This window comes from Anolis sagrei, chromosome 2 (assembly GCF_037176765.1).
Source record: "Anolis sagrei isolate rAnoSag1 chromosome 2, rAnoSag1.mat, whole genome shotgun sequence".
NCBI classification, from domain to species: domain Eukaryota; kingdom Metazoa; phylum Chordata; class Lepidosauria; order Squamata; family Dactyloidae; genus Anolis; species Anolis sagrei.
The window spans coordinates 243701774-243717504 of NC_090022.1; the positions used below are offsets into that span (position 1 = coordinate 243701774).

The window sequence follows — 15731 nt, forward strand, 5'->3', positions numbered from 1 at the left end:
CTTCCATTTTCCCCAACATCATTATCTTCTTCAAGCTTTCCTGTCTTTGACCAAAGTACTTCATCTTTGCCTCTAATACCTTTCCCTACAGTGAACAATGAGGCTTTATTTCCCTACAGTGAACAATGAGGCTTTATTTCCTGAAGTATGGACTGGTTGGATCTTCTTGCAGTCCAAGTCACTCTCAGAATTTTCCTCCAGTATCACAGTTCAAAAGTGTCTATCTTCCTTCACTCAGCCTTATGGTCCAGCTATCGCATCCATAGGTGACTACAGGGAATACCATTGCTTTAACTATGTGGATCTTCATTGCCAGTGTGATGTCTCTACTCTTAACTATTTTATCGAGATTGGTCATTACTCTCCTCCCAAGAAGTAAACGTCTTCTGACTTCCTGGCTGCAGTCTGTGTCTGCAGTAATTTTCGTGCCTAGAAATATAACGTCTGTCACTGCCTCCATGTTTTCTCCCTCTATTTGCCAGTTATCAATCAGTCTGGTTGCCATAATCTTGTTTTTTTATGTTTAACTGCAACCCAGCATTTGCACTTTCTTCTTTCGCCTTGGTTAAAAGGCTCCTCGGCTCCTCCTCACTTTTGGCCATCAAAGTGGTATCATCTGCATACCTAAGGTTGTTAATGTTTCTTCTAGCAATTTTAACTCCAACCTTGGATTCGTCAAGCCCAGCACATCGCATTATGTGTTCTGCATACAAGTTGAATAGGTCGGGTGAGAGTACACAGCCTTGCCGTACTCCTTTCCCAATCTTGAACCAGTTGGTCAGTTCTTACTGTTGCTACTTGTTCGTTATACAGATTCCTCAGGAGACAGACAAGGTGACTTGGTATCCCCATAATACCAAGAACTCACTACAATTTATTATGATCCACACGGTCAAAGTCTTTAGTAGTCAATAAAACAGAAATAGATGTTTTTTCTGAAACTCCCTGCCTTTCTCCATTCTCTAGCGGATATTGGCAATTTGGTCTCTCCTTCCTCTGTCTTTTCTAAACCCAGCTTGTACATCTGACAACTCTCTCTCAGTGTATTGCTGGAGGATCTTGAGCATTACCTTACTGGCATGTGAAATAAGTGCTGCTGTACAAAAGTTTGAGCATTCTTTTGCATTTCCCTTTTTTTTTTGTATGGAGATATAAGTGGATCCCCCCCCCCCCCCCCAATCTGATGGCCGTTCTTGTGTTTTCCATATTTGCTGGCATATGGCATGCATCACCCTGAGAGCACACTCTTTCAAGATCGTGGGGTGGATTCAAACAAGGGCTGCTTTGAAGTCTTACGTCTTTTACAACATGGAATAAGCAAGACAGTGTGTCCTTACATTCTTCCTGTAGTTTGTGGGATGTTTTGACAAGCTCATAAAAAAGATCTCTGGAATTAGATGTTTAATGTGGGTTCTATTTCTGATTTCTGAAAGGTAATTTAACACCCATTCAGCTCACTGGTGTGCAATGAAACAGGGCTGATATATGTAAAAGTGGAAAACTTGGGCCCTCCAGGTGTTTTGGACTTCAACTCCCACCATTCCTAACAGTCTCAGGCCCCTTTCTTTACCCCCTTTCATGGGGGGGGGGGGGTTGAAACCTGCCTCCTAGCTCACGCTGAAGCAAAGAGCACAACAGGGGGCAGAGCAGCCTTCAATACCCTGCAGCTCTGCCCTTGTCAACCACCTCCACCAAGTCTGGCCTCCTTAATGAGAGCATTCAACATCCCCCACCCCAACTTGGTTGCATCACTACTGTTCTGTCATGCGCTGGGCCTGTAAATAATTGTCTTTAGAACAGGATGTGCAACCTTTGCCCAGCAGGAAGCCAGGGGGGCTAAAGAGAAGTTCTCAGAGGTTTCCACCACAAACAGTCTTTAGATGGCTTGTGAAGTACAACAAAGTCTTTTATTAATGAACAATCAAACAGAAACTTCTCTTGGCTTCAGTAAAGTTTAGCAAATGATTCCAAGCTTTTAGGCAATTGGTGAATTCCTAATCTTGCCCACGAAGAATAAGCAACTGTCTTCAATAACTTCTTCTTTAAAGGAAAATCCCCTTTTTAACTTCTCCCAGGGTGACTGTAATCTAACCCTTACTGATGTGGGCTCCGCTACCGGGCTGAACTGCGTCTCGAATGTCGAGTGAACCTACTAGCAAGGCAGTAGATGTTCTCCAGCTGGAGCTCTTTGGTCTTTAGGGCTGTTTTCCTGGAAATTCTTTGGAGACTCTTAAGGCCGTTCTCCCCTGGAAGGTCTTAAGGGTTGAAGCTTTTGTACAGGGGAAGCTTGCACACATCCTATACATAAGCTTACCTTGCTGAGACTAACTAAAAATGGCTCCCTCCCCAATTGCGCTGAGCAAGGGGCGGGACCAAAATTTAACAATGATGGACAGGTGACTTGCCCTATGACTGCAACCAAAGAAGCCACCTATCTGCAGAGTCCCTGAAACCTAGGACTGCAAGCAAATATTTAATACAAAGCAAATAAAGTTGGAGCTCCTGGTACAGCTGTACCAGAACAACTACATCGGCTATTGCTGCAAGTAAGGACAGTGTGAATAAATTGCCAATATTTGCTTGAGATAGTGCTTGCAGTTCTGGAGGGGCTCTTAATTTTTTGCATCTCATAGACTTAGCATGGGGATTTGGTTAACCAGTTAAAATTCATGAGTAAACCAGGTTTTTTAAAAAAATCTGAAACATTTCGGGGGGGGGGGGGTTGAACCCCTAACCCCCCCCCCCCTCGCTACAGGCCTGCCTGAGGCTGTTAGGAATGGTGGGAGTTGAAGTCCAAAACAGTCCAAAACAGCTGGAGGGCCCAATTTTGCCCATGCCTGCTCTAGGTGCCCCCTAAGACTCTTCCCTGGGAAGATGCTGGCGCCCTCCTCCCTCCTTTGACCCTCGCCTGCCAAGGAAGGGGCTTCTTGAGCAGAGAAGGAACTTGCCAAGAGACAGGGGAAAACCCCACCTCAGCTTCTCCTTTCTAGCCCGCCAAGGGATAAATTCCCCTTTCCCACGCCAGTCGCTTCAGAAGGGCTGCCCAGACTCCGGAGGTGCCTTCCTTCTCCCTTCGGGCGAGCATCTTGGGCGGCCGGGCCACCGGCACTTCTCCAAGCCCCGTCGGGGGTGGGCAGAGGGGGCAGCCAAGCCCGAAGCCCTTCTAAGAAGCCACTCGCCCCTTCTGTCGCCATTGGGTAAGAGCGACACCCCACCCAACCCCGTCTCAAGTCCTCTTAGGCTGTGCCTTCGCCCTGGAATGAATGCAGTTCAGTTGAGCTGCCCTGACTCCAGGCTATGCCAATCTTAGAGATATGGCTTTATACCTGTCAGAGTGGATGTGTGTCCATCTTTTAGAAGAAAGATACAGGCAAGAATCCTATTAAGGACTTATATCTTTGGTTTCATCTATGCTGCCATATAATGCAGTTCCTAAGGGTCAGTGCAGACTCATATAAAGCCCTTCAATACCCTTTAAGCAGCTATACACACACACACCAGAAGCGACTTGCAGTTTCTCATGTTGCTCCTGACTCTCTCTCTCTCTCTCTCTGTGTGTATATATATATATGTATGTGTGTGTGTGTGTGTGTGTGTGTGTGTGTATAGGTTCCCCCTAAGATTCTTCCCTGGGAAAGAGCCCCCAGTGGGGCAGTGGGTTAAAGCGCTGAGCTGCTGAGCTTGTTGACCGAAAAGTCAACACTGTCAGCGTCAGCTTCCACTGTGAGCGCCAGCTTCTGCCAACCTAGCAGTTCGAAAACATGCAAATGTGAGTAGATCAATAGGTACCGCTTAAATGGTTGTGCATTTAAGTAACGTGATCAGATCTAATTTGCCAAATAGTCACTGTTGTATGTTTATATGTTGAATGTTTTTATACTGTGTAAATGCTATTTTATATTGTAAGTCGCTCGGAGCACCTTGGTGGAGAGCGACTATTTAAGAAATGAAGTGAAGTGAAGTTAAGTAACGGTGCTCCATGCAGTCATGCTGGCCACATGAAGTGTCTATGGACAATGCCGGCTCTTTGGCTTAGAAATGGAGATGAGCACCACACCCCAGAGTCGGATACACTGCAACTCACTTGTGGTGTGAGAGAACTGGTCATCTGCAGACGTTGCCCAGGGACGCCCAAATGTTTGATGTTTTAATTTTGTGTCTATATGTTGGGTTGTTTAAATTTTGTTAGTATGGATATATTGTTGTATTCGGGAATTGTATGTATCTTTGCCTTTTATGTTTGGAATCCGTCCTGAGTCCCTCCGGGGAGATAGAGCGGAATATAAATCAAGTATTATTATCCTTGTGGGAGACTTCTCTCATGTCCCTGCATGGAGAGCTGGCACTGACAGAGGGAGCTCAACCTCCTCTCCCTGGATTCGAACTGCTGACCCAGTGTTTCTCAACCTTCCTAATGCCACGACTCTTTAATACAGTTCCTCATGTTGTAGTGACTCCCAACCATGAAATTATATTCGTTGCTGCTTCATAACTGTAATCTTGCTACTATTCTGAATCGTCATGTAAATATCTGATATGCAGGATGTATTTTCATTCACTGGACCAAATTTGGCACAAATACCCAATACACCCAAATTTCAGTACTGTGCTGGTGGGGTTAGGGGGGGATTGATTCTGTCATTTGGGAGTTGTAGTTGCTGGGATTTATAGTTCACCTACAATCAAAGAGCATTCTGAACTCCACCAACGTTGGCATTGAACCAAACTTGGCACACAGAATTCCCATGATCAACAGAAAATACTGGAAGGGTTTGGTGGGCATTGATCCTGAGTTTTAGAGTTGTAATTCACCCACATCCAGAGAGCACTGTGGACTCAAGCAATGATGGATCTGGACCAAGCTTGGTACAAATACTCAATATTTCCAAATGTGAATGCTGGTGGAGTTTGGGGAAAATAGACTTTGATGTTTGGGAATTGTAGTTGCTAAGATTTATAGTTAACCTACAATGTAACTCCAGAAATCTATCTATCTATCTATCTATCTATCTATCTATCTATCTATCTCTCTATCTCTGAAGTTACACTTGGGCGCTGCTTGTATACATAAAGTCACAGAGAGCATGGTAGATGATCCCAGCCATGTTTCTTGTACCCATTAAACATGATACCAGCACAAATGAATGAAACAGTGTATGGGATTCATCACATAAGGGTACAAATTAGAAAGGATTTTCAAAATAGTTCATCTACTCTATACATCTGAGCTAAACATGTTCTTTTGTAGAGAGCATGAGAGAAGTAGCTGGGTGAAAAGGTCTTGGAGTTCCCCGCTGCCTGTATGCAATTCCCAGACAACATGACATTTCTTTGGTTTCTCTTTTAGTGGCCAGAAATAAGAGGAATTTGGTTTTTCTATTTTGAAAGACAGTAATAGTTGTGACTGTAAGTTCCTCCCATGAGATGTTTCCAGCGGTATATGCAATTATAGTATGCAGTAACTGGTTTTTGCACAGTACTGGAGCACATCAATCTTAAACATGGAAATGCTTTTAGCCAAATGGACGACTCTTCGTGACTTGCCTCACTGAAAAGTCTACATGCAACTAAGTACTAAGCGATTGTCTATTTCCTTTTTCGCACTTTTTTGAGAATCCGAAATAACAGGATACTCTAGATTTCACAGTGTATCTTAGCATACAAAAAACGTTTGGACCTCCCATCTCTTGTTTTGCCTCAAACATTCACAGTGAAAAAGATAGTATGCAGCTCAGAAGGCTGTATGTTGCACCTTTGAACCATAGGTAAAGGTAAAGGTAGTCCCCTGACATTAAGTCCAGTCATGTCTGACTCTGGGGTGTGGTGCTCATCTCCATTTCTAAGCCGAAGAGCCAGCGTTGTCCGTAGACACCTCCAAGGTCATGTGGCCGGCATGACTGCATGGAGCGCCGTTACCTTCCCGCCGGAGCGGTACCTATTGATCTACTCACATTTGCATGTTTTCGAACTGCTAGGTTGGCAGAAGCTAGGGCTGACAGCGGAAGCTCACGCCGCTCCCCGGAATTGAACCTGCGACCTTTCGATCAACAAGCTCAGCAGCTCAATGCTTTAACCCACTGCGTCACCGGGGGCCCCTTTGAACCATAACTAGACTATTTTTAAAAAATGACCTATTTTTCTTCTTATTTTTTTCCCATACCAAATCTCAGAATAATTGATGCAAATCATCAGAAAATCCAATATACAGATTAAAATGCACGTGAACACACAGTTGTTCTGGAAAGACTGCTTAGAGTCAAATAATAGAAGAATCTGAAAGAACCTGTCTGTTGTGTAGTGTCTGGACTGCAAGAATTGGAAACTGTGAATCACTGTGTCCTTCCATTACCTAAAATCAGAGTTGTCAGGAAACATCTCAAGGAGAATGCTAGGGCAGGACCAACTCATTGAAGAGCTTCTTGAGTTGGACAAGAGATGAAGCTTTGTTTCAGTGTGTTTTGGGTAAGTTGTTGTGTATCTTCATGCTATTTCTGACTTAGGACAAATCTAAGACGAAACTGTCCTGGGGTTTACTTGGGAAGATTTATTCACAGGAATGCAATGTGTCCAAGGTTACCCGGTGGGTTTCCATGACTGAAACTTGAATCTCGAGAGTCATAGGGGGCCATGGTTAAAAACCGCCAGTTACAGAAAATCTTGCTGATCAGAAGGTTGGTAGTTCAACCGACGGGTGGGGTGAGCTGTAGCATTCTGCTTACCTATCAGTTCAAAAACAGTAATGGGAGTAGATAAATAGGTACTGCTGTACAGGGAGGTGAAAGGCACCCCTGAACACATACTGGCAATTTGATCAGGAGGGACATGAGGCTCCTTGGTGTGGAAAAATGGAACAACAGCACCTCCCTATGACCGTGTTGAGCACAGCTTCCAGATGCCAGAAATGAAAAAGAGGGAAGCCTTGCCTCTGTCTATGTGCTGTCTGTCTTTGTTTGTAAATTGTTTGCCATAAATGTATTCTGTAATCTGCTGAGTCCGCTTGGGGAGATAGTGGAAGATAAATAAAGTTTATTATTATTATTATTATTATTATTATTATTATTAGCTACATACTGTAGATTTAATGCAGTTTGATGCCACTTCAACTGCCATGGCTCAATAATATAGATTCATGGGAATTGTAGTTGTTGAGACACCAGCACTCTTAGGCAAAGAAGGCTGAAGACCTTGGAAAACTACAGTTCCCATGATTCCATAGCATTGAGCCAGGGCAGATAAAGCAGTGCCAACTGCATTGATTCTACAGTGTATATGACCCATAGTTCAATGTTCAAATCATGATACCATGCTGGCTCTTTTGATACGTATTTACCCAAATTCACCAACGTTTTCTTGTTTAGGGTGGAAAGAAGATGAGATTACAACAGTTAAAGTGTTGTAATCTGATAGATCTGATTACCCAGGCTCAGGGCTTTTCAGTACTATATACTTCATCACACTAGAGAATGAATCCACTTTAAATCCGGTTTCTACCTCCTGCAGAATTCTGGGGTTTGTAGTTTAGTGATGCTGTTAAAGGCTCCTTCCTAAACTACAAATCCCAGAATTCTGCAGGAAGCTGCAACCGGATTTAAAGTGAATTCATTCTCTAGTGTGATGAGGCCCTATGGCCCTAATGTCTAGTGTGATCAGGCCCTAATCTGCTTTTGAATTCTTGCGTATCAACCATGTTAGTGCTGAATTAGAGATGCCAGTTCTTCTTATTCTTTTTTTATCACCTAAATGGCAGACAGGTATAACATGGCCCCTTCTGTGCTTGGAGTTGTCATGTCTTCTGAAGTTGGAGGGAATTTAATTACAGTTTGCTTTTGAAGATTTCCACTCCTCCCCGAATAGGAAATTTCTTCATGTTCAAACCAGAAGGAACTTGAGATTTCAAAATGGCAAATATGGGAGGATATGGAACTGCTAGCTTTGCCTTTACATCTCTACTCTGGACTATGTTTCTTGGAATTTTCACTCTCTGACCAGCGCCGCTTTGTGCTGAATCAAATCTGGTTAATCATGGATGGGGAATTCCATCTCATACATATTTAGGCTGATTTTTTTTTTCTGTATCCCTGGAATGAAAAACTCAATAGTTGTGTAACTGGACCAGGGCCAGCTTTTAATTAATATTTAAAACGAGAATAAAGACAAAGATTCTCCCAGAGGAAAAGTGTTCTTACCATATATCAAGGGAACCACTGACTGCATAGGGAAGCTGATGAAGAAACACAACTTACAAACTTTCTACAGGCCCACTAAGAAAATCCAACAAATGCTATGTTCAGCAAAGGACAAGAGGGATCCACACACCTCTGCAGGAGTCTGCTGTATACCATGCAGCTCTGGACAAGTCTACATAGGGACCACCAAAAGCAGCAGCATTGCCCAAACACGAACCAAGGACCATGAAAGGCACTGCAGACTAAATCAACCTGAGAAGTCAGCTATAGCAGAGCACCTGATGAACCAATCAGGACACAGCATATTATTCGAAAATACATAAATGCTGGACCCCTCTAACACTACCATGTCAGACTACACAGGAAGCCACTGAAATACACAAGCATGTGGACAATTTCAATAGAAAGGAGGAAAGCATGAACATGAAGAAAATCTTGCTACCAGTATTTAAAAAACTCAAAAATCAGCATAATAAATAAAGAACACCCAGATCGCCCCCAACAAAGGATCCCTCAGCAGGAAGCAACCAGGCTTTGAAACTGCAAGGCTATTCAATGCTAATCAAAGTTGTCAATTGTAACATTCATACTTGCCTCAAACAGACAAGAGTTTTTTCTCCCACCCTGGACATTCCACAGATATAGAAACCTACCTGCCTACTTTTCCAACAGACCTCACAACCTCTGAGGATGTCTACCATATTTGTGGCTGAAACGTCAGGAGAGAATGCTTCTAGAACATGGCCATACAGCCTGGAAAACTCACAGCAACGCAGTGATTCCGGCACTGAAGGCCTTTGATAACACAATATTTAAAATGATGTTAAAAGTGTATGCATGTATGTTTTCCGGAGTCATGATTGAATCCCGTTTCAGCCTTGAAAACCCATTGGGTGGCCTTGGGCAAGGCACACACTCTCAGTCTCAGAAAACTCCATGGTAGGTTTACCTTTTAGGGTTGGTGTGTGTGTGTGTGAAGAATGACTTGAGAAACTGCAAGTTGCTTCTGGTGTGAGAGAATTGGTCATCTGCAAGGACATCGCCCAGGAGATTCCTGGATGTTTTGATGTTTTATCATCCTTGCGTGCGGATTCTCCATGTCCCCACATGGGAAGCTGGATTTGAACCTCCGACCTGTTGGTCAGTAGTCCTGCCCGCAAAAGGGTTTAACCCACAGCACTATATAGGCTCCATAAATTGGAAATAACTTGAAGGCACACAAACCAACAAAGTCTACCAGTGCCATAAGGTGGTGCTGTTCCTCCAGTCAAATCTTCTACTTGTATCTGAACTAGTATTGACCAGCATTCCATGAAGAAATGTATTAGCTTCACTGGATAGCTTTTTTGTTGTATGCATGAAGTATTTTTCACTCCTCATTCCTTTTCCCCCCAGGATTATTGCGAAGCAATGATCTTCTATCATGCAACTTTTAGTCTCCTTGCCTCAGGCCCTTGTTCTTCCTGCCAAAATATCCATATAAACAGATTTGAAAGCTGCAGAGAAACCATGAGAACGGTGTGCAACACAGCAAGAGTAGACAGTCTGCAGCATTTTGTAGTGAATCCTGAGATCAACTCATGCAATATTTATACGTGTTTGTTTGTGTGTGTATATATTAGAATTCATGTCAAGTCCCAACATTTAACCCAGATCACAGTCTTTCCATATCAACTGCAGCCGTACTTACTCCACGCTGGCTATCTTTCAGTGATGTACTTAAGTTCAGAAGACAATAATTTTATTGTTGCTGTTGTCAAACAACAATCTACTATATCCTAGGGAGAGACCGACCACAGCTTCTGCCTACCCTGGCATAAGGAAATATAATTTAGAGGGGAAACTGGTGACACTCCTAATATGGACTATAGCGAGAGATTTCCAATTGTACACTGGGTACGTTGGGTCCCATCTTGTGTTGGGTTTGGAGGGCAAAATCAGAACACTCGTTAAAAAATGAGCCCTTTGAGCATATCTGAAGATTGGGGGAGGACGGCAGGACTAGTTTGCTCAGTTACATTTCCTTTAGAAAAAAAAGGACCACAGTAGATGCTGCTGATTCTGGACATCTATCAACAAATGGGCTACAGAATCAAAATACAAATGAACAATCTCAGAAACGGCAGAAATATACAATGCCAGAAAACCGCACTATTTATTTATTTATTTATTTATTTATTTATTTATTTATTTGTGGTATTTCTATCCTGCCTTTCTCAATTTTTCAAAGAGCCTGGTTTTTACTTTTTTTGGAAAGTCAGGAGGGAGAGGGCTGATCTAATATCCCTAGATATTAGAGGGAATGCCACAGCTGAGGGCCTACCACTGAGAAGGCCCTGTCTCTCGTCCCCGCCAGACGCACCCAGATGACCTTAAGTTCCTAGATGTGTCATAAGGGGATATATGTTTGGACAGGTAAGCTGGGCCGGAATTGTTTAGGGCTTTATAGACTAAAGCCAGCACTTTGAATTGTGCCTGGTAGCAAACAGGCAGCCAGTGGAGTTGGCACAACAGAGGGGTTGTGTGCTCCCTGAGCGCTGCTCCCGTTAGTAACCTGGGTTGCTGCCTGCTGGACCATTTGAAGCTTCCAAACAGTCTTCAAAGGCAACCCCACGTAGAGTATATTGCAGTAGTCTATACAGGATGTAACCAGAGTGTGGACTACCATGGCCAAGTCAGACTTTTCAAGGTACGAGTGCAGCTGGCACACAAGCTTTAACCCCTGGTCACCTCTGAGACCTGGGGTTCCAGGCTCAATGATGAATTATCATTATCATTATCATTATTATCATTATAGAAGCTGTAATACCTTCCTCTCCTTCCCCTGCCTAACTGTTTTTTTTTCCTGTTTTTTTTTAAATAGACTGGAAGAATGAGAATACTTCATTGTCTCTAAATGTGCATGTTTCACCATCATGGGAAACAAAAATACCAAAAGAGCCTCTTCTTTTTCTCAAAGGAACAGCATGGACAATTATACAAATACATGGCAAGAAGATTTGAGGAAAAAGCCAAAATTATGTGATCTGTCACTGGGCACAGAAACCAATTGCCATATCAGTATCCAAGAACCTCACAACATTGATGAAGATGTTGGGGATATATTTTATAGGTTTGTGATTCTTCATGCTGACGGTGATGTAGAGGAAGCCGTTAGGGTCCAAGACATCCTACAAAATGAGTTTTATATTAAACCAGGGATAATCTTTGCTGAAATGCCTAGTGGGAAGCATCTTCTAGAAAATTTAAATGATGCGTTGAGCAGCTCTGCATGGACAATTATTCTGTTAACTGAAAACTTCTTAAATGAGCTTTGGTATGAATTTCAGTCATACACATCTTTGTTCGGTGCGTTGACCTTACCCAATAAACAAAACACAGTCATCCCAATGAGGCCGAGGAATAACCCACTCCCCTGGGAGAGGACGCCTTTCATTCTCCGGTCCATCAATGCTCTGCAGGAAGACAGCCCTGGATTTGCCAAACAAGTGAAGAAAATCTTCCAGGAAGCTAGATATAAGCAACAAAAGGCAACATGGGCATACAGAAAGAAGAATCAAGAGGCATCAGGACTGTTTGGCTGGTGAATATATGGAAATTGCTTTATTTGAGCAGAGAGGCTGCAATATCCTAGTTTCTCCCTGCTTTGTTCATCATATCCCAGATGCTCCAGACAGCTGCTCGGATGGGAATTTATTCTTCAGATGACTAATGCTGAGTGTTAACCTCCAAAAGGCCACTGTTCTCATATTGTCATCCCACCCTCCTTGTGTTAAGAGCTGATTCTTTGATATTCTGGTTCATGGTGTACAGAAGGTCCCAGGTCAAATCCCTGGCATCTCCAGTTAAAGACACTTTGGATACAGGGCTGGAAAGCCTTTGAGGAAGTAGTGACAGGCAGAAGAGAATATACTGGGTGGTGCAGTGGGTTAAACTGCTGAGCTGCTGAATTTGTTGACTGAAAGGTCAGTGGTTTGAATCCGGGGAGTGGGGTGAGCTCCCACTATTAATCCCACTTTGTGCCAACCTGGCACTTCAAAAACATGCAAATGTGAATAGATCAATAGGTACCGCTTCTGCGGGAAGCTAATAGCACTCCATGCAATCATGTCAGCCACATGACCTTGGAGACGTCTACGGACAACGCCAGCTCTTCGGCTTAGAAATGGAGATGAACACTACCCCAGAGTAGGACAAAACTAGACTTAATGTCAAGTGTAAACCTTTAACTTTAGATAGACAAATAGCAGAGTACTGGGCTAGATGGAAAAAGTGGTCTGATTAATACAGTCTTTGTTATCCAGAAATCCAAAAACATCCAAAACCAGAAACCTTTTGCTGCCAGTCACCCAATTCCACCTTTGAGATGTCAGGGGTTGCAGCATCCAACATACAAAATATGTCTGTCTTGAGCATTTTGGATAAGGGAGGCTCAATGTGTACCATATAAGGCAACTTCCATAGGAAATAATGTTTTTTGTTTCTCCAGTTACAGAAAATTTGAAGAAGGGACAATTATTTGTAATGAACTCTCTCATCCTATGTCCATATTTGGTAAACAGGTTTTGCAGGGTTTTGTGTTATGTTGCTTAAGCATACTCAAGAATGGGCTAAAAGAAAATGTGTCGTTGTGGATATTCAAATCCATGACACTGAATAGGATCCCCCTCTCTACTTTCCTAAAAGCAATTGTTGATGTCAGTCTCAATATGAAATTTGAGGCAATGTAGAGAAGAGACAAAATCTCAACATGTTGAAAAAAAAAACATTGTATTCACATAAAAAAGCCCAATGGATTTTGGCCTAGAAATATTAATGGCCTTCAGGGAAGTACAACTTCAAAATCACCTGCAGGGAATTCAAAAAGAGTGTCTGACAGCTGCCTTGGACTATTTATAAGAAGAAAATTATCTATTCAACACCTCGAAGATTTATCTTTTCTGAACGTCTGTTTTATTGGTGCTACCAGTCCTTTTTGTCTTTTAGATATGAGATTTGCCAGGACCTTTGTCTTCCTAAAAGAGTTGGTAGCACATGTACTGGTTACCTTGAAGCTGGACTTTTGCAGTGCGCTGTAGGGTGGGCCACCTTTGTACAAAGTTTGGGTGGGCTACCTTTGTACCAACAAGTCCAAAATATGGATGCCAGATGAGTTACAGGTACACTCAGGAGTGAATATATCACACCTGTATTAAAATCATTCCACTCACTAACAGTTACAACCTGTTCACACTTACCTTTTTCTGGTGGCAGTTATAGAAGTCTGCAACTTCAGCCACGGAGCCTAATGGCTCCCATTACACCCCAGAGAACTGCTTCTGGGGCGGCCCTGTGACTGAGGTTGAAACTCCTGTTATTGAAAAAAGGTAAATGTGAAGAGGAAAACAATGGCAGGTTCTGCTGAAAAAAGGATTCCCCCTATGTGATGGGGTAGGAGAAAGCTGCAACAGAGCAGGGTATAGGGCGACAGGTCCTCATGCCCCCTGCGTGACTGCAGCCAAGGCACAGCGAGACCTTTTCATTCCAGCAGCATGTCTGACAAAATCCTTAGTTGCTAGCAAAGTATGAAGTCTTGGTTATTAACCATAAAGCCCTACACAGACTGTGTCCAGGTAATCTGCCTTCTCCCATACAATCCACCCATATAACTTGGGTCCTGTACAGACATTAATTTCAACCTGACAGCACTCAGCTGGCCATTGGCATCCAGAGGAATGGGCAGGTGGAAGAGATACATACTTTTATGTCTATTTAACTTTGTTTTAACTGGACAAATGTTCCATTTGATTATGTTCTTATTTTAATTGTGTTTTTGTTTGATGAATTGTTTATTGCCTTATGGACATTTGGTCCCATATAAGCCACCCCGAATCTGTTTGGGAAGATGGTGGTGGGGAATAAAAATAAAGTTGTTGTTATTTTTATTTAACAACTAAACACACTGTCAGGATTTTTAAAAAATAAGATAAAATAAAGACCTATCTTTTAAAGCAGGTTAATCCAGTTAGTTTTTAACTATGGATTTTAAACTGACATTTTATTGGTTTGCATTATTTTATTGTGTATTTTAATCTTATGTCTATCTGATTCAATCTTTATTTTTGTCTATTGCATTTTAATTATGTTGTGACCTGCCTTGAACTTTGGGGAGAGGTGGATAAGATTAATATGTGTATAATATGTTTATTATAGCATTATTAATTATCTGTAGTCATCAGGTTACCTTGATCTTGCAGAGGTTTACAGAAGCAGAGGGCATTAGTTCTGCATTTGGCTTCAAACATCTGAGGCCCTTGCCATGGTACAAGAGGAGAACCAAAGTTTTCCTGTCAAAGATTCCTGTATCTTCAAACACAGCTGGAATTGTGATTCCCCCCCCCCCTCCATCATCTGTCCATCCCTTTGGCTGTTTGTTCAGTGCCATCGTGGCTGAGATTGACCCTATCAAATTCCAGGGCTTTCCACTGGAACAGCAATGTGTGTTGTTAAAAGAAACTGAGTGGAACTGTAAAGTTGGGGCGATGAAGCTGTGCAGCCAAAGTGTTAACAAGTGGTGACTCATTTAATTAAAAGCACCTTGGCAATGGTTTGCATTTTCTTTGGATTTTTAAACGGTGTCTTAAAGCAGTTTTGATAACTACCACAGCCGTTTTATATGAAGGTTCTGTTTGACCACAGAGTTTTCCTCTTTTGTTTGTGCTTATAAATTGCAGATTGGCTGTATTTCAGAAGACTTGCAAGGTGTGCCTGCCACCCAAGTCAAATAACAATTCGCCTAGTGATGATAGTGACAACAGACTGCCTCATCCTCACCCAATGATGATGACTGCCTCTTTTTGACCCCTAAGGCATCAATAGATGACAGTATACCAGTGCGGCAGCTGCTCTTTTCTTCTTCCACTCACTTCAGATCTTGTTGATGCTGCTCATGTTGTTAAATATTTAATACTGCCAGAACTAAAGAAAAACCCTTTTTGTCGTGATTGGTTGGATTCACTTCTGTCAAATAATAAAATAGGATTGGGTTGTTGTGAGTTTTCCGGGCTGTATGGCCATGTTCCAGAAGCATTCTCTCCTGACGTTTTGCCTGCATCCATGGCAGGCCTGCCATAGATGTAGGCGAAATGTCAGTAGAGAATGCTTCTGGAACATGGTCATACAGCCCGGAAAACTCACAACAACCGTGATTCCAGTCATGAAAGCCTTTGACAAAATATAGGATTGTTGTAGCATGAACATAAAATGGTAGATGTGTTTATCCATTATAATAGAGAGCATTGTTTCAACCCTGGTGTCAATATCTGAAACTGAAATGAAGAGTTTATATTTCTCCATTCTCACAGGTACGTTAGAAACAAATAGATATTAGCATTTTGGTTTTTTCCCCCAGCATATGTAAATATTAGGGCTACCAGCTTTAAATACTACAGCTTGGCTTAATTAATGAAGGTCAACTTTTAATTGAGGACACTACAAATTAATCACATATTTACCAGGTTGACATTATTTTGTTTCTCATTTGTTACTGCAGTGAATTGGAGAAAA

The 15731-nt window shown here is 42.4% G+C and overlaps 1 protein-coding gene across 1 annotated transcript; it reads left to right on the forward strand.

Moving 5' to 3' along the window:
- Window positions 1–3045: 3045 nt before the first annotated feature.
- Window positions 3046–14562, forward strand: TICAM2 (TIR domain containing adaptor molecule 2). Its single transcript, XM_060761931.2, has 2 exons — window positions 3046–3197; window positions 11050–14562. Exon 2 carries the CDS (start codon window positions 11102–11104, stop codon window positions 11771–11773), a length of 672 nt encoding a protein of 223 aa, XP_060617914.2. The 5' UTR covers window positions 3046–3197; window positions 11050–11101; the 3' UTR covers window positions 11774–14562.
- Window positions 14563–15731: the final 1169 nt, after the last annotated feature.